This window comes from Canis lupus, chromosome 21, assembly GCF_048164855.1.
Source record: "Canis lupus baileyi chromosome 21, mCanLup2.hap1, whole genome shotgun sequence".
NCBI lineage: Eukaryota > Metazoa > Chordata > Mammalia > Carnivora > Canidae > Canis > Canis lupus.
This window is the reverse complement of record NC_132858.1, coordinates 22,774,247-22,791,753: the sequence shown is the minus strand read 5'-3', so window position 1 is coordinate 22,791,753 and position 17,507 is coordinate 22,774,247. Positions and strand designations below refer to the sequence as shown.

The 17,507-nt window shown below is 52.5% G+C and overlaps 1 protein-coding gene across 4 annotated transcripts in view; it reads left to right on the top strand.

Moving 5' to 3' along the window:
• The window catches only part of ABTB2 (ankyrin repeat and BTB domain containing 2), a 167,284-nt gene that overhangs the window by 81,460 nt on the left and 68,317 nt on the right, over positions 1–17,507 (top strand). Inside the window, exon 1 of one of the 4 annotated variants that reach the window (XM_072791096.1) lies at positions 4,413–4,449. The exons of the other annotated variants lie outside the window; for them this stretch is intronic. Coding sequence (XP_072647197.1) covers positions 4,428–4,449 — 22 coding nt within the window. The 5' untranslated portion in view covers positions 4,413–4,427. Of the gene's footprint in view, positions 1–4,412; positions 4,450–17,507 lie in introns of those variants that run through there. 4 annotated transcript variants of the gene reach the window in all.

Here is a 17,507-nt window from a genome sequence, read left to right as displayed (position 1 = left end):
GCGCGTCGGAAGTGGCGCTGGCCTCCAGAAAGGCTGGCAGCCGGTAGCTGCAGCTGTGTTGCAACAAGCCTGATTTAATTTGGGGGGTGGTACAGACGGCGCTGTGTGGTGTTTGTTAAAAGCCAGAAGAATGCAGCTTATTCACCAGGCTGTGAAAATGGCTGTGCCTCGGGTGGGGGACGCCAGAGGAGAATGTGTGATAGCATTTTAAAAGAGTGAAAATGCTGATAATTATAAATTTATCATCATGCCCATTATGCATGCGATCTAAGTGGATTAACTCCTTACAGCTGAGGAAGCATCAGGTTTCTGGAGGCCTCGTTCCTCCCAGGGCTTATAATTCCCTTCTGACCTCTCTGTTAATCTGTAAAATGGGAATCTCCTTATTGTCAATAACCATTGTCTGTCACAGTCCTTTTATCACCACTTTGGTTTCTTGGAAATAAAAACCTGGCAGGAAAAAAAAACAAAAAAAAAAGTACGTCTTCTCCCATAATGCAATTGGTATAAACCCAAAAAACATTGGAGAGGGGAGAAAAACAGGCCACTTACTGGAATCCTATGGTAAATGGTTTGGTAAAGCAGAGAGGCATCTGTATATTTATCTTTTAGGTCTGTCTGGATTTTTCATATCCACAACTATTGCACTGCGCTCTCGACCATTCTGGCAGCATTTCTTGTTTTCACATTCGCCTCTGTCTTTCCTGTAGAAAATCTTTCAGGTTGTTGAAGCTAGTGAGAGAGATCGAGAAGGAAAGCAAGAGTCGAGATCGGGAACCCCGGTGTCCCCTCAGCTCCGACCTCCTCTCCTGTGTGGCCTCGGGCAGGACGCTTGGTCTCCGTGGGTGTCAGTTTTAACATCAGTAAAACGAGGGATTTGAAGAGTTAAGAAAAATCCATGAAAGGAGTAACTATTATGGAATTCTTCCAAGGAGGCAGTGCTGGGCCCAGTGTCCATTTAGAAGAACTGTTACTCCCTTCTTATCAGTGCAGATGTATCCCTTGAAAGGTGCAGGAGCGTTTCTGGACAGCGTTGTCGGGAAGAAACTTGATCTGGGAATTCTTTGTCCTCGAGGCCCTGGCACGGTGGCGTCCGCCGACCTGTCCCCTTGGGAGACCCCCTCATTGAATTACACCGCCATCAGCAGTTGGGACCTGGACTATGTATTATTCAGGAGACAGCACACGGCCCTGCAAGTGCAGGTACTTTATCAGCTGGGATCAGATGTGTTATTGCATTCAGAAAATCCTCATTGTGTATTCGGCTTGTTTCTGCTCCCTGTTCCACTTGACCACGGTCCTCATCAGCTCCCAGGGCCTCCGGGGATTTCGCAGGGACACCTCAAAGTGCTTGGATGGTGGTTGTGAATCTGCACCTGAGCAGGAGAACCATCAAAAGCAATCTCTCCAAAGCTTTACGTTTAGCAGAGATCTTTTTAAGTTCTTTAAAAGAAAAAAAAGAAAAAAAGAACTTGGGGAAGCTCTACTGGGGAAGCTCTCTGGGGATTCATGGACTAATCCTAGTTCTCTAGGGGTGCTGAACCTTTGAGGACAGCGGTGCACATGACTCTCTGCCCAGCCAGCCAGCTCTGAAAAGCCATGGATTGGTGACACTCAACTGCTGAGGAATCTAACCAGTCAGCAGTTTGTAAGGCTCTAGGCTGGAGCCCACCTGCCGAGAGGGAGGGAAGGAGACAGATACCCCACACATCCCTAAATGTCAAAGGGCTGAATTTGCACATGCCCAGACGAAAGAGGTTTGCTTGTTTCTGGGAAGGACTGGAACTGAGCTGGGGAGGACTTTATAGCCTGCCCTCCCTGCAAACAGAAATCTGTTCATCTTCCAGAAGTTTCTGTGGTAGTTCTTGCCCCATTTCCCAGACTGCTTATAGGGTTTTAGGGGTTGCCAGCTGCATGATCTTTCTTATCTCACCCACCTTGTTCCTGCTGTGACATCACCACACCTGATTCAAACCACAGCGGTAGAATCTGACCCACCCATCCTCATTCAGGCTCAAAGATGATGCCAGACACATGGGACCTCACTAGAGACGATGGGTGGGAGAGCAGAGGTTGAGCTGGGATAGAGAGACCCATCAGGCTGTTAGACCAAAACGCTAATAGGCCTGACACCAGTAACAGAATAATAGCTATAATTGACGATAGCAAACGCACTGAGTGCTTGGACTTTGCCAAGCATATGTTAAGCTGTTCACACGTAAGATAATGTGCACAGAGCAATGGTGTGTGTGTTTACACAACCAGGTATATAAGCATATGGTAATGTCCCCCCACCCCCACACATACACATCATAGCCTTCTTGATAAGCACACTCCATAGAGTGTCTTCTAAGTGCTGTGCAGACTCTAGCTCCTGACCACCCGAAGAGGCAGGTGCTTTTGTTATTTCCCGTTTGACACGTGATACCAAAGCACTGAGAGGCTAAGTAACCTGCCAAAGCGACACCAGATTATCCTCTGTCTTCTGCTGGGTCGTTAACTCCACCTCTGTAAACCCTTGACAGGTGTATTTTTCTCATTTGTGAAGCAGGTATGATCTTCCCTCTGCCTCCTTCTCATTGTGGGGATTAAATGGAAAATTTAATGATAAAGCAGGGCAGAAATTTGTGTTATTCCTTATTTAAGTGAGCTGTAGAGAAGGCATGTGAGGGGTGTCTAATAATGATCAATATTGGCTGAAATGAGTGATCTAGACTTACAGGCCAACATGCAGTCCATGGGTATGCCACGGGCCTTCATCTTAAACCTTGAGATTTCTAGAAGTCAATCAGAGAAAGACAGTTACATGATTTCACTCCTGTGTGGAATTTAAGAAACAAAACAGAGGAGCATAGGGGAAGGGAGGGAAAGGTAAGACGAAATCAGAGGGAGGCAAAAGATAAGAGACTCTTACTCTAGGAAACAAACTGAGGGTTGCTGGAGGGGAAGGGGCAGGAGGATGGGGTTGCTGGGTGATGGGCATTAAGGCGGGCACATGATGTGATGTGATGAATCATTGAACTCTACCTCTGAAGCTAATAATACGCTATGTGTTAATTGAACTTAAATTAGAAAAAAAAAAACAGCCAAAACCCTTTGAGATTTCTATTGGACATAATGGGTTGGGATTTTTGAGGGGAGCTCTGAGACAGTGGAGTTTTTGGATCATACGAGCAGTCTACCTGCAGGCCTTGAAGGGGAGCTAGGGGTGCTGCCCCTGGCTGGCCGGGGAAGGTGAGGCAGCGTGGCCCACGATTGGTCGGATGTGCTTTGGAGGGATTCAGTGGCCTCACGGGATTGGTAACCCTCAGGTAGAGAACGTCTCCTGGGGGTGGGGGGCGCACATCAGGGCCCATCTTGGCTAGAAGGTGGCCGCTCCCGAGTTGGCCTCCTAGGTTTTGTGACTGGATATCCTGGTGTTAGAAGGTGTGAGCTTGGCTGAGCTTGGCTTTCTTTAAAAAGAAAGAAAAAGAGTAATTGTCAGGGAGCTTTGCCGGAGGCAGTTTTGGGGGCTTTTTCATTAACAGTGATCAGAGGTTTGATTTTACAGTGTTGTCCAGTATTTTGGCCACTCACTTCATGTGACTGAGTTTACATTTTAATTGATGTTAAATTAAGAGTTTATATCCTCAGGTGCACGAGCCCCATATGGAGCCCCCGTAGCCGAAGTGACTGGTGACCATGACGTCAGACTGCATAGATATAAGATATCATCATTACAGAAAATTCTAGCTGGTAGCATATTCTTCTGGGTATAAGACGGCAAGCCTGCTCCTTCCTAGGTCGACTTCTGTGGCCCCTTCTAGCCCCAAAACTCTACTCCGTCTCTCGGAGTCCCACAGGACTCCTGGAGGCCTAGTTGCTCCTCTGAGTTGCTTTTTCATAAGCACCAATTCTAAATGCTTCCGTCATGCTTTTGCTGCCTATGCCATAGACCCAGGTCTTCTGCAGACACACGTGGCTCTCGGGCTCGTTTTCCTTGCACTTTTCTCCTCCAGCGGGAGGACCCGAGGGCGTCCGTTCATTCTGGAGCAGTTGCCTTCCAGAAGGTATTCAGAATGGACTCCGCGTGTTCCAGCCAGGCTCCGCAGGTCAGTCTTACAGACCCACCTCCGTGAAAAGCCATCTTACAGGTCCAGCTGCTCTTCGTGCCAACTGTTGGGGCTCCTTTTGTGTGTGAGGAATAACAGAACTATGTTGTGTATTTTGAATTTTCTCGAATGAGTTTGTGTGTGAGCTGCTCAGCTACAGAGAAGGCCTTTGACTAGAGGGAGTAGTCTTGTGTGGGAGGGAGCTGGGCTGTGGCAGGGATGCAGGGCACCCCCAGACACCCCCGGCTGCAGACAGGGCCAAATCTGTCTCATTCTTGCAGCTGCAGGGCCCCGGCGTCCCCCAAAGCAGGGAGCTCCCCGACCAGATGCTTCAGGATGTCGTTTCCCGTGGCCCCAGGTACCCTCCTCCCTGCTGGAGTGTGTGTGTGTGTGTGTGTGTGAGAGTTGTGGTAAGACACTGAGAAAATAGACTTCGTGAAACAGTTTTTTACTTGGGAAAGAAAAAAAAAAGAATTATTGGCGATTTTGCCTCGAGTGTTTGGAACCTGACACCAGCCTCATTTTCCAACATTGAGCCTCCAAATGTCACCCGGTCCAGGTTGCCGACACCGTGTCTCATTACCGTCTCGATTCTACCCCCCCCACCCCCCCAGTCTCCTTTTCCCAACAAACCCCTTACATCTCGAAGGTCAGAACCCCGGACAGCTTTTTACACAGCCACCATATGGTGTTTGCTTTAGCATAGATCCACAAATGATGTGTTATTATAGTGGAGGTGCAGAAAATTATATGACAAAACCGGGTTTGTTTCTTTGCTAGAAACCCAAGGCTGAAATACTGCAGTCTTCCTTCAAGCCTGGCTCAGAAGACGAAAGGGAGCCTTTCCCAGAATTAGGGGGCATTCACCAGGGACCAGAGGGGAAAAAAAATAACATTGTGTTGGTCACTAGGTTCTGGGCTAGTGGTTTATTTTCTGTCTGTATTTTATTAAATTCTCGTTCTGTTTTTCGTGCGACTCATTTCCACCTCTAGATGTCCGCCTGCCCCCCCCCCCCCAGGAGGTTGTAACCTGGCTGTAGTATGAGTGTGCAATTATAAACTGACAGTAGTGTGGGCATCAGAGCTGAGACTCATCTGTTGGATCTCACAAAGGAACGGGAGTGGAAATGAGTGTTGGGTGAGCGCCAGGGTGTTTGGCAAGGACTTAATGCCCACCCAGTGGATTATACCATTTTGGGCGGAATGGTGATGTCCTGTGGATTGGATTGGTCCTAAAGGAAATGATCAGGAGTTGGGTCTTACTTATGAAGGCACTGGGATGTCCTGGAGGCCAGTATGTGGGATCACAGTATTTTCCCCCCTAACTATGGCTTCTGGGGCAAGACTTGTGGACAATGGAAAGAACTTACCTAATTTCTACCTCATTTTCCTCACCTTTAGAAAAGTGACTTGGAGCCACACAGGAGGTTAGAAGGATCTTGAATCCCGACCACCTGTTCCTCTGGTCTGAGGAGACCATACCCCAGACTTCCTGGAATGCTCTGCTATGTGCATCTATCCTTCTTATTTCTCAGCACAGAGGAGGGGAAGGTGAGAAAGTCATGCGTCAGTTTAATAGTGGAGCCAAGTGGAGTCAAGACCCTCTCTCCTGGCCCTTAGGTCAGAGGTCAAGTTTGAGTAAAGGACATGTTGATGAAAAATAGTTTGAGAACTTGACATGTTGAATTCAACTTGAGCAGACCCCCGAGTTTCAGTTTTCTCATCTGCAGAAAGGGTTCGTTTTACTTGCCCTATTTGCCTGAAAAAGGAATAATATGGTGCTACCTATGGAAGTACTTTGTATGATTTTATATCCGTGTTGTCCAGAATGGTAGCCACTAACCACACGTGGCGACTTAAAGTAATTAAAACTAAATGCAAGGAAAAATTTAATTCCTGATATTCACTGGCCTTACTTAAGCGCCCAGGAGCTAGTGGGTGGCTCAGTATGGCTAGTGGCCACCGTATTCGCCAGTGCTGGTGTATACCAGAAGGAATGGGGGCTTGGCTTAGGGTCCTGAGGGTTAGTATGGGGACTGGGGACTCGATCCAGACTCTGTTGGTCGCCAGCCATAGGACTTGGGAGGTGACCTCGATTTTCTGAGCCTCTCTCTGCTTCCTCATCTGAAACATGGAAAACATAACCGTACCCTCCTTACAGGGTAGCCGTGAGGGTGTAGTGGAATTGTGTCTGCCAAACAGCTCAGTGCCTAGTACTTCCTAAGTGCTCCTGTGACTTCTTATTGCTTCAGTCATGATTTGTTAAGCTGTGGTGCTGTCACTCCACTGCTACACCGTGTGGGAAAATCCACATCTACACGGTCCACACCCTTCTGACCTACGTAAGGAAGGAAGGAAGGACAGATGAACTTCTCCAAGGTGGTGTTGAGCGAGGGAGTGTGGTCTCTTAAGGCCAAGGGGGTGATGCCTGGACAAGGCAGTTTTGTTCCAAGTGCCCCCAGTGCCAGGGAAGTAGCTGTTCTTTGGGAGAGTAAGAAAGCGGGGGATTCCTTGCAGTGGGTGGGGAGGGAGGAAGAAGCTGAGGGTAACCATGGGCTTTTGGCATCCTCTGTGGCTCCCCTGGAATCAGGGCGGCTATTTCACTGGGCTGAGCTGAGCTGCATGTGTGCAGTAGGCCCGGGTCGGGGCAGTGGCCATATACGGGTGGTGCTCCCAGTCCTTCTGCAGGAAGGGAGTGACGAACCCCAGGCCTCTGCTGTCCCCCAGACCAGGTGCCACTGATGACATGAGAGACTGTGGCAAGCCTGCTGTCACCTGGGAGGAAAGATGACCAGCTGTTCTCCCCCAGCATGGGGATGGGTGATAGCTGGGGAGTCGGGGAGGGAGCTCGGGGCCAGCGCTAATGGGAGGTGGGAGGTGGCGCGTGGGAGCCCCTTTCCTGTGGACGGAGGGGTGGGGTCAGCCCTGAGCTGTGCCTGGGCCAGGTGACGCCACCTGGAAGGAGGCAGGAGAGGACCAGGTGTGCAGGTCTGGTCACCAGGTAAGCTCCCTGGAGATTACCTCAGCTCTCGTGGCCCCGCTGGCTCTAGATTAGGGAGGACTCTTGTGGTTGTAAGTCATAAAAAACACCTTTGAGTATAAGGTAAAAATGCGAAAGGAAAAAGGGTTTTGGAAGCAGGATGTGAGCCTTGGGATGTGCTGGGACCAAGGTGTGGCAGGATGCGCCCCCACTCCTTTTCTCCCTCCCTCTCTCCTTCTTGCTTTCCTCTCTCCATGGGCTTCTTTGGAAACAGGGGCACAGTTGGGGGTTGGGGCTGGGGGTGTGTGCCCCAAATGCACACCTTAGGAACCTTTCTCGGTTCCCTTTCCAATTCTCTGGGATGGGTCGGTGGTCCCGTGGCCCTGGGTCAGGCTATCCAAATGGTACCTCCCGCTATGACTGAGGAGGGCTAGTTAAGCTGTGGTCGTTAAGAGCTGCCCAGACACCCCAAAAGGTGCCTGTTCCTAAGGGGAAGTCAGCTCCTGCTAGAGCAGAGATATGGCCCCTTCAAGGAACGACCCAAAGGAGGTGGGGAAATGTGAAGATTCGGGAAGGGGCTCGGGTCTCTGACTCCTCGACTGGCTCCACTTACCGTCTCCCAGGCATGCAGTCATGGGGCTCTGGCTTGGGGACCTGCCGTATTGGGTGACCTTCCTTTCAATTCACCTCCTTGCATCTCCACAGCCAGGCTTCTCTTCCTCCTAGGCTCCCGAAGCCCAAACTCAGAGCCACCATGTGGGACTGACCATCGGTGTTGGTTCTCTCATGAGAGTCTCCCCTTCCCCGGGTGGGCAGTGAGCCCCGTGATGGGGGGCAGGTGCAGGGGGGGAAGAGTCTCCCCTTCCCCAGATGGGCGGTGAGCCCCGTGATGGGGGGCGTGGGGGAAGACGAGGCTCAGATCCCCAGTGCCCCACACACTGACCCTGTGCACGCCCAGAACGGGGTGGGCTGAGAGCTGCTCCTGCACCGGCTCCTGAGTTCCTGTGCACACAGGCCCGAGAGCAGCATCAGGAGCCCCCTGGGTCCCTTTTCACCTTCCAGACTACCGCTGTGCAGGCTGCAGCAGGTCACCCCTCCTTTTATCACAGGCAGCCTCGTGGTGTTCTTCCGTTGTTCGTGGGGACCACTGTGTCCTCCACTGCGCTCTCCGTTCCTGGCGCGGGTACCGTGTATCTGCGTACGGCTTCATTGGAAAGACCGCATTTGCATTGTGCTTGGTCCCGGGGGGTGGGGGGAACGAGTCAAGGAGTCTTACAGAAATGCGTCGTAAGACCGCGTGTCCCTCGTGGCCCAGAGCACCTGACACCCTGCCGGGCACCCCTGCGGATGCCTGCTGCACTGTGGCCCAGGGGAAGGCAACAGATGGGGTCCTGTCAACAGAGCCGGGCACCCAGCGTCCCCTCGGGGTTGGGGAAGGCTGTGGGGTGTCTGTGGCGTTCCTGGCTGGGACTGCGCATGTCCCGTCCCCGCCCCCCTTCACCAAGAGCTCTGCTCCTCAGCCTTGGGCTGTCGCACAGGCTGAGCAGAAATAGTGTCGGGCTGTCTCGCAGGCCTCGCCCTTCACCCAGGCATGATTCACTTGGGAGTGATGCGCTCCCACGCCCACTGGCAGCCGCGCCCCCTCTATTTTGGTTTGGGTGTCCTAGGAGGAGGGAGGAGCCAGTCTCCTGGCATCCAAGAGGCTCCCCCCACCTCCGCCTGCCACAGCCAGGCCAGGCCCTGCTCCTAAGCCAGGGTGGAGCGCTCAGCTCTCAGCCCACCCGCTTCTGCCTGCCCGTCTGGGGGCACCTGCCCGCCTTCCCTTCCTCTGTGGCCTCACGTCAGGGCTTCTGAAGGAGGGGTGAGCGTAGACATCAAGACGTGTTCTTGGGGGGCAGTCCGTTAAGCGTCTGCCAGTGATCGGCAGTCTGCCTGAGCGTCTGCCAGCTCAGGTCATGATCTTGGGGTCCTGGGATGGGATCAAGCTCCATATCGGACTCTCTGCTCAGTGAGGAGTCTGCTTCTCCCTCTGCCTCTGTGCTCTCTCTCCCTCTCCCCCTCTCTTTCAAATAGACAAATAAAATCTTTAACCAAAAAAAGAAAAAAAAGAAAAAAAAAGAACATGTACTTGGATGTCAGACCGGTGTGAACCTGGCTCTGCCCCTAATGAGCTATGTGACCTTACAAGTCACTTAGCCTCTCTGGACCTCAACGTCCTCACCTATAAGATGGGGGTGGTGGTATCCACGTCTCCAGGTTATCCCGAGGATCAAGTGGGCAGAAGGCGGTCGGTACAGTGCCTGACACGTGGCAGGGTCACAGTAGTGGCAGCTGATGTGCATGCCGCAGAAGGAAGCTTGCAGCCGCTGTTGTCCCTCTTTGACGGGGCATCTCCACCACGGCTTCTGGGGTTTGGGAGGAATCGACGTGGAGGCTGGAAGGATGAGGTGCTGTGCCATGACTGTTCACCGTCTGCAGCCGGCCCCCTCTCCCCTCTCCCAGGACTCAGCTTCATCGCCATGTGAGCAGAGAGCTGACCTCAGGGGTCATTTGAGAAATGGTTTCCGTTGGCCAGAACCCCATCACTTGACGTCTGTGAAGCCCATGCTTCCTTGGACCGGGAAGGATGGGAATCTGGATTCACATCTGTCCTCACTTAGTTCAACCAGCGCTTGCTGTCTGTGTGCCACATGCCAGGCGTTTCCCTGGGTGCCGGGAAGGAATCCCCTGCCCCATGGGACTCACAGTCTGGGAGCCCTAAGTGACGCGCAAGGCCTGTAAGGAGACCCGGAGAGACCTCTCTTGCACCGACACCTTCGGTGCCCCCCTACTGCCCCGAGACGAGATGCAGGCTCCCTGCCTCCACTCCCCTTGCCAGCATCCGCTGCCCCACGCTCTCATGAATGCCTGCCCCTCACACCCTCTCTCCTTTCTGTCGGCGGCCGTGCCCCCTGGGCCATGTATACCTGTTGACATGGGTGAGGCCTCGTCCTCCCCGCCACACTGTGTCCTTTTGTGGACTGATTTAAAGTCTTACCCACTTGGAGGTTTTTGGTGTAAAACTAGTATTTCACCAGTGCTGTGCGGCTTTTTCCGTTGCTCCTTGGTGCCTCGGTAACACTAGGCTGGCCACAGCTGCACCCCTCGGGCTGGGCATGCTGGTCCCTGGGGGACAGAGCATGCAGGCCCGGGGTGCGGCTGGGCTTCCCGCGGTGGTTCCGCAGCAGCCCCAGGGGCCCCGATGCCGGTCCTTGGCCAGCGTTCACAGGCACACGGGTCACAACCACCTCTGCAGCGAGTGCACGCTGCCGGTGTCTGATTTTTCTGTGATGCATCAGTTTTTACAGTCTTAAGGAGACGTCCTATCGTGAGGACTTCAGGGGACTTTGCTGAAGACCCCCCCCCACCAAATCAACATTGTGCTTTTTTAAAAAGTTGTATGTCTGCATTCATCTATGCAAACCACACTTGTGAACTAAATTGCTTGTTTCACTCTCCTAAGGAACCTTTCTGGAATGCCCTGAGGGGGGATATTGTGTGCCTTCTCGGTCCCTCTGAAGGTAGAGCCACCCCTGAAGTGGACTGGGCCGTAAACCCACACTTTTTAAATAATTCCTACTCTGAGTAACAGCCGTTCTGGCTTCCAGGAATGTGGAATGGAAATGAAGTCGTAATTAAAGGAAGTGAGGAAGTTTCTTTTCTTTTCTTTCTTTTTTTTAAAAGATTTTATTTATTCATGCATGAGAGACACACACACACAGAGAAGCAGACACAGGCAGAGGGAGAAGCAGGCTCCATGCAGGGAGCCCGACGTGGGACTCGATCCCGGGACTCCAGGATCATGCCCTGGGCCTAAGGCAGGTGCTAAACCGCTGAGCCACCCAGATGTCCCAGGCAGTGATTTCCTAATGGAGGTGAACCCCCAAAAAAGAATCAGCAGCCCCTCTGCCTGCAGGGATGGTTTCTCAGGGAGGCGGCTCCAAGGAGGGGGGTGGTGGTGGACGGCCCCCTTCTGGAGAGGAAACTGGCCCCAGTGTGAGCAGCTGCGGACCTGAGAGGTTCCAGCCTCGTGTGCGCTGGAGGTGACATGCACGTCAGTCACAGGGCTGCTCCCAGTCATGGTAGTAGCAGCAAGAGCTAACGTTCATGGAAGACTCGTGTCCCAGGTCCTGCCAAGCCCTCTGTGTGGACTGCTGACGGCGGCCTCCTAGGTGGGGCCCAGGTTTACCAATGAGGAAATTGAGGCCTGACGCATTGAAACCGCGTGCCCTAGTCCACCCAGCCAGCGAGGCGAGGGGGGGCGTGGGGCGTGGGGGTGACCGTTTACAGCCACGCAGCCCACCTGACGCTAACTCACGACGAAGGCCCCCGGATGGCCCTGTTTTCCCGTGTGCTTTATCAGGCTGCGTTTGGTGCCGCGGGCCCAGCGGTGGATTATTCTAGTCACATGCTAAAAATGTGCAGGGTTTTCAGTCTCTTTGTGTGTCTGTGAAACTGCTGTTTATCTACTTTTCCCACAGCCAGCCCGGGCCTGCTTCCCTTTTCACTGCGAGCTTTCAAATTTCAAAGGTCAGGGGAGTCCTGATAGATTGTCCTCTTCTCCCCTAAGAGCTGTTTATTCATTTAACAACTGGAAGTGAATGAAAGAGGTGGGGGGACCCAAAAACCCCCACCACACCCCTTTTGGCCACCAGTGACGTCTCCTACGTCAGCACGCTGGTTCTCTGGGCGGGCCTGGTCTGCCGGTACCCAGGCTGGTGCCAAGGGAGAAGCTGGTGGTGTTTCTGTCGGTATGTCCAGAGCTAGCGCGGGGCCTGCCGTGGGGACTGGCGCAGAAACAGAAGTGGTTTGAGAGTGACATGCGTGGGGCCGTTTTGCGTGGTTAGGTCCTGGAGCCAGTGCTTCAAATTCCATCCTTTCTGCAGACACGTCCACTCACGTCCTAGGGTACAGAAGGATCTTGGCCACAGTCAGGAGGGGTTTTCCAGGATAGTTTTGGTTTTTTTTTCTTTTTTAAGTCAGTGGAATGCCCTCCGCTGAGTCACCGAGCCGATACCTGGGGCTGGGGCGTGTCCTTGAAGAGCATCCTCCTCTGGTTGTCTCAGGGCCCCATCCTGGTCTGACCTGATGGTGTCCATGGAAGGACTTCGAGTATTCACCTTCCAGAGTCTTGTGCGAGGTGCATTTCATAAATGATTTTACTGAGTCCTCGTAGGAATCCCATAAGAGCACCAATATTCCCATTTTCACAGATAGACAGTAACAGTCTGAAAAATAGGGATGAGACAAGGGTCTGTATCCCAGGATTATTTCTGAGGATTAAATGGGGGTACTGAACCGGAAGTATTTAGCAAGCGTGCTAGAAGGCGGTAAATGCTAGGAGATGTTAGTGGTTACTTTCTAGGGGGTGGGGAGGGTCACGGGTGAGGGAAGTGGGGTCAGGAAGGGTCAAGTGATCTACCCCGGGGCAGGAGGCTGGTCGTGGCAGAAGCAGACCTCTGTTAGGCCTCTGGGTGTGGAGACCACAGCCTCCCCATCTGCAGCTCCTGGTTGGTCCTGTCCTGTGTGTGATGGTTCCTCCTAGAGGGAGAAAGCTCCACCAGCAGGCACCCTACCTCAGTCTTCAGCTGCCTCATCAGTACCTGTGAGCTGGGGTCAGGCCCTCGGGGAGGCCCCAAAAGTGACCCCCCAGGCCTCTACTTAGCAGCAGTGACCTCTTAGCTGCACTCCCCTCTTCTGGAAAATGAAGATGGTGGTTGTTGCCATCCTGTAGGGACTTTGATGAAGATTAACTGGGGTGATGCACGTGGAACCCCGTAGCTCAGGGCAGAAGCGGTGCCCCGAGGCCTGCAGTCACTAGCTGGATCTGTCGCGCGGCCTTATGACAGAGGGGACCGCACGGCTCATTTTTCCCACGAGTCCACAGCCCCAACCCCCCCCCCCCCCCCCCCCCGCCAGGACACCAGTCCGGGTCCTTCCGTTGGGACTAATGCAGCTGCAACTGCAGAGAGCCCTCTCACAGGATTCCCACCCCTTCCGCCAGCTTCCCCCCCACCCCAAAAAAGGAAGCACACGTGGTCGAGCAGTAGCTTCCACTCCGGGGGCGCTGCGTGGCGTGGTGCTCAGCAGCCTGATGCAGGTGTTGGCTGTGTCGCTGTCCCATCACTACCGCCCCGTGGCAGATACTGTGCACTAAGCACCTGACACACCGGGAGAGCGTGGCGGGGTCTGACTCACAGTGACGACAGAGTACTTCACGGATCCCTGCCTGAGTGAGTCTTGGTTTCACTCATAAAAGGCAAGGCCCGCTCTTTCTGTAGTCCTCATGCAGCCCCGGCCGTGGGGGGGTCCAGGAGCACAGTCAAGGCAGAGTGGCTGCAAGGAGACTCCAGATGTGGGGCCCGGCCAGTATTCTCTGCGTTTCGATTCGCTCAGTTTGTGAAAGCAGGAGAGGGCCCGGGAGGCAAGATCGCCCTGCTGGAGCCTTCATGAGACACCTCAAAAGGGTTAGCTTCTCACAGCAGCGTTTTGCGGGGAAGCTGTGGCCTGCTTCTGGCTGAAACTCGGCCTGCATCCTGAAAGCTTGACTTCCTTCATGGATGCGGAAGGGGAAAGGTGTTTGCATATTAGAATAAAATGTAGTCAAAGTTACATTCGGTCTAAAGAAGAATATGAGATTGACAGGATCTCCTAAAAATAATAATAAGTGAACAATGTTGGAGCACGGGGTGTAGGAGATGTGAAACAAGCCTGTCGGGCCCTTTCCCTGGTTCCAACCTGGACTCCCAGAATGGTGCCTGTGTGGTTCATGGTGTCCTTCCAGTATCTTCCACTCCATCATTTCTTCTCCCTTCTGTGGCATTTGGGCAGTAGGGATGTCATCTGGCTGGAAATGCAGAGGATGATGGAGGCACCCTTGGACTGTCCCTGGAGTGAGCACCGCCTCCTCTCCCTACCCCACTTGCCCTTCCCTGGAAAAACGCACGAGCGAATGTTTGATTACGTTTTCCATTTCCCCTTGTGAGGCTGTATAACAGAGGTATGAGCCCATTTAATCCTCACAACACCCCAGGAAGGAGGTTACTGTTAGGTCCACTGTACAGATGAGAAAACTGAGTGGTTAAATAATTGCCTGAAGTCACAGAATAACTGGCTCTCAAATCCTTTTTTTTTTTTTTTAAAGATTTTATTTATTCATGAAAGACACACAGAGAGAGGCAGAGACATAGGCAGAAGGAGAAGTGGGCTCCCTGCAGGGACCTGATGTGAGACTCGATCCCAGGACCCCGGAATCTTGAGCCAAAGGCAGATGCTCAACCACTGAGCCCACCCAGGTGTCCCTCAAATTCTTCTTCTTTTTTTTTTTCTTTTTTAAGATTTTATTTATTTATTCATGATAGTCACAGAGAGAGAGAGAGGCAGAGACACAGGCAGAGGGAGAAGCAGGCTCCATGCACCAGGAGCCCGATGTGGGATTCGATCCCGGGTCTCCAGGATCGCGCCCTGGGCCAAAGGCAGGCGCCAAACCGCTGCGCCACCCAGGGATCCCCATCAAATTCTTCTTTTAACCACCATGCCATAATGCCACTCTTGGAGAAAAAAAGCAACTGTCCTCTTCTCTCTCTCTCTCTCTCTCTCTCTCTCTCTCTCTCTCCCTGTCTCACTACCCATTCCCCATGAACTTGGTCTTTCTGAAGATTTCAGCCCAGGCATTCAAGGGCAGGATGCTCAGTGGACTGGGCACAGGGCAGGAGGGACCTAAACATCTATTGCGTGATTAGTTTATGATGACAAACCCCCCCGTCCCTGATTACCCAGCGCTGACAGTGGGGGGGCAGGGGGACCCTTCTTCAGGGGGATGACTGCCAGTGGAGGAGGTGAAGCCCGGTGCCTGGGAGCCTGTGTGCCTCGGCCAGGTGGATCATCAGAGATTCGCTGGCATCCTGGCTTCCAGCCTTTGAGTGCTTCCTGTCAGCAGCTTGGCTTCCCCCTGGCAAATGGAGTGGGTGCATCAAATGGAAGTTTCCAACACTGGAGAGGAGGGTTCTTTGAGAGCTCTCCTGGCTCGGGCTTTCAGGGGGCAGGGTGGTGGGTGGGGAGGCGTGGCCTGCACACACACACAGCCTTTGCGTCTCCTCTGTTCTCAGAGGCCCAGGAAAAAATGGACTGTGATGAGTAGCCATTGAGGTCATGACGATTTTCATATGAATTTTCAAATCTCCTGTGTCCATTAAACTGTCTTGTGGTGAGGAAATTGTGTGACTGAAATAAGAAACTCCACCTAACTATTAAGTGATAATTCAGTCCCCAGGCTCTTGGCTCTTTATCCAATATTAAAAAAAAAAAAAAAAAGCCTAGACAACTTGCTTCGCTGGGAAAAATGGTCAATTCAGATTACAACATCCTCCCACCCTTTGTCTGGCGGTGGGTCTCTGGTGGATTTTTGCCAAGAGGTGGGGAGGTGGTGGGGGAGGAGGCCTAGGGCAGAGAGAGAGACAGACAACTGCAGTCGGCCCCCCAAATGTCAGTTCTTTCCATAGACCCTCTTCAGAGACTTACCTTGTGCCACAGTACAGGTCTGAGTTACAGGAAAAGGCCTGTCTTGCAGTTTGTTTGGGTAGTTGTTCTTTGCTGGCAAAAAGCCCAGGGTAGGGGGGTGGGTGGCATAGGAAAGACAAGGGTAGGAGCCTGAGCCCGAATTCTTGGTTGGCTCAGCCTCAGGGGAAACTGCTTTATGTGCTTCTGAAAAACTCCGTAGGTGGGAACCAAATCCAGGAGCTAGATAAAAGGGAAAGCAGTGAATCCATACCCTCCCCCTCCCCACCCCTTATTGGATATTCTCATTTCCTGGATGTTTACAGAGCATGGGGTGGGGCAGGGGGGACACAGTGAGGAAGAGGCCAGACATGGCCCTGGGCCTCAAGGAGCTTCCAGTCGGCTGAGAAAACGGACACCTGTGAGCACAAGCAGGTGTGATGAGTAATGAGACCAAATGCAATGAAAGAGACCCGCCCACTCGGGCAAGTCACTTAGCTCCCGGCTCACACCTCCCCTCCTGGACTGTTGCAAGGCTTCCTGGGATTGTGTATGTTAAGTACTTAGCATACGGTAGGTCCTGGATTAATATTTATGCAAATGCGTGTGGATGACTATGAATAGTCATATGGCAAGTTGCTCTTCGTCCAACAGATATTTACTGAGCACCTACTGTATCCTGGGCATTGTTCTAGATGTGAAGAATATAGCAATGAATAAAACGGACAAAAGCCCTGCCTCGCGGGGATGAGATAATATTCGTGAAGAAAATAATTTAGTAGAATGCATAATCTATTTGATGGCCAGCGAGGTAGTGGAGAAAAACATCGCAGGGAATGTGAATAGGGACAGCTCTGGAGGTGGGCGGATGCAAGTCAGGGAAGGCCTCACCAAAAAAGTTTTATTTGTGAAAAGCCCTAAAAGAGGTGAGGGAGGGAGCCAGCCATGCAGATACCCGGGGAAGGAGCGTTTCAAAGAGGTGCAGCAAGTTCAAAGGCCCTGTAGCTGCATCAGGCCTGTTGTGTTAGAACAGCAAGGGGGCCAGTGTGGTGTGGCCAGAGAGGTAGGCGTGTATGACGGGGGGATGATATAGGGCTCTGAAGCCAGTTTAAAGACCTACCCAGAGTGCAGTGCTGGGCGGCAGGAGGGCACATGGGGGTGGGGCAGAGGAGGGCTTTGAATAGAGGAGTGGTATTATCAGACTTGGCTTCTTGATCCTTCTCTTTGTTCCACTGTGAATGGAGTATAAAGAGAGAGGCAGGGAGGAGATCAAGCTAGGCCACCGCAGAAAGCCACGTGAGCAGCAGTGAGGGTCTCTTGGACCAGGCGGTAGCAGGGAAGATGGGAATTGGTCTCCTCGGCGAACACAGCACATTTCTGGGTAGACATGGCCCGATTTGTCCCACCTTGACCTTCCTTCTCAGATGCCAGAGGAAATTGATGGTAACCCTGGGGTGCCCCGGCCCCCTGCTAGGCCCCCTTCAGGAAACTAGAGTATCTTAAAAGTCAAGGCCAGACTCTTCTTCTCTAAATAAGATGAAAGCTACAGAAATACAGGTGGGCCGAACCTGGCCTATCCTTGGAAGGGAGTGTTTCCAGGATTTCATTCCTTTGGCTGGGACTCTGCTTTCGTTAGGACTTCATGGCACCCTCATCGTTGTTCATACCTGTGGCCCTTTCCCGTAGGTAGTTGTGATTTAGAGAAGGAGATAGAGATCCGAATTACCTTCAGGAGGGTGTCCTAGCTTCCTGGCTGTGTAGCCTACGGCGCTTCTTGAGTGAGTCCCCCCTTTTAAGCCAGCCTGAACTGGGCAAGTTCAGATTTATACAAATAATAATTCAGATTATCCTTTACAAAGAGCATGTGGTGGTGATCTAAGAACCACGCATCATCTGACAAA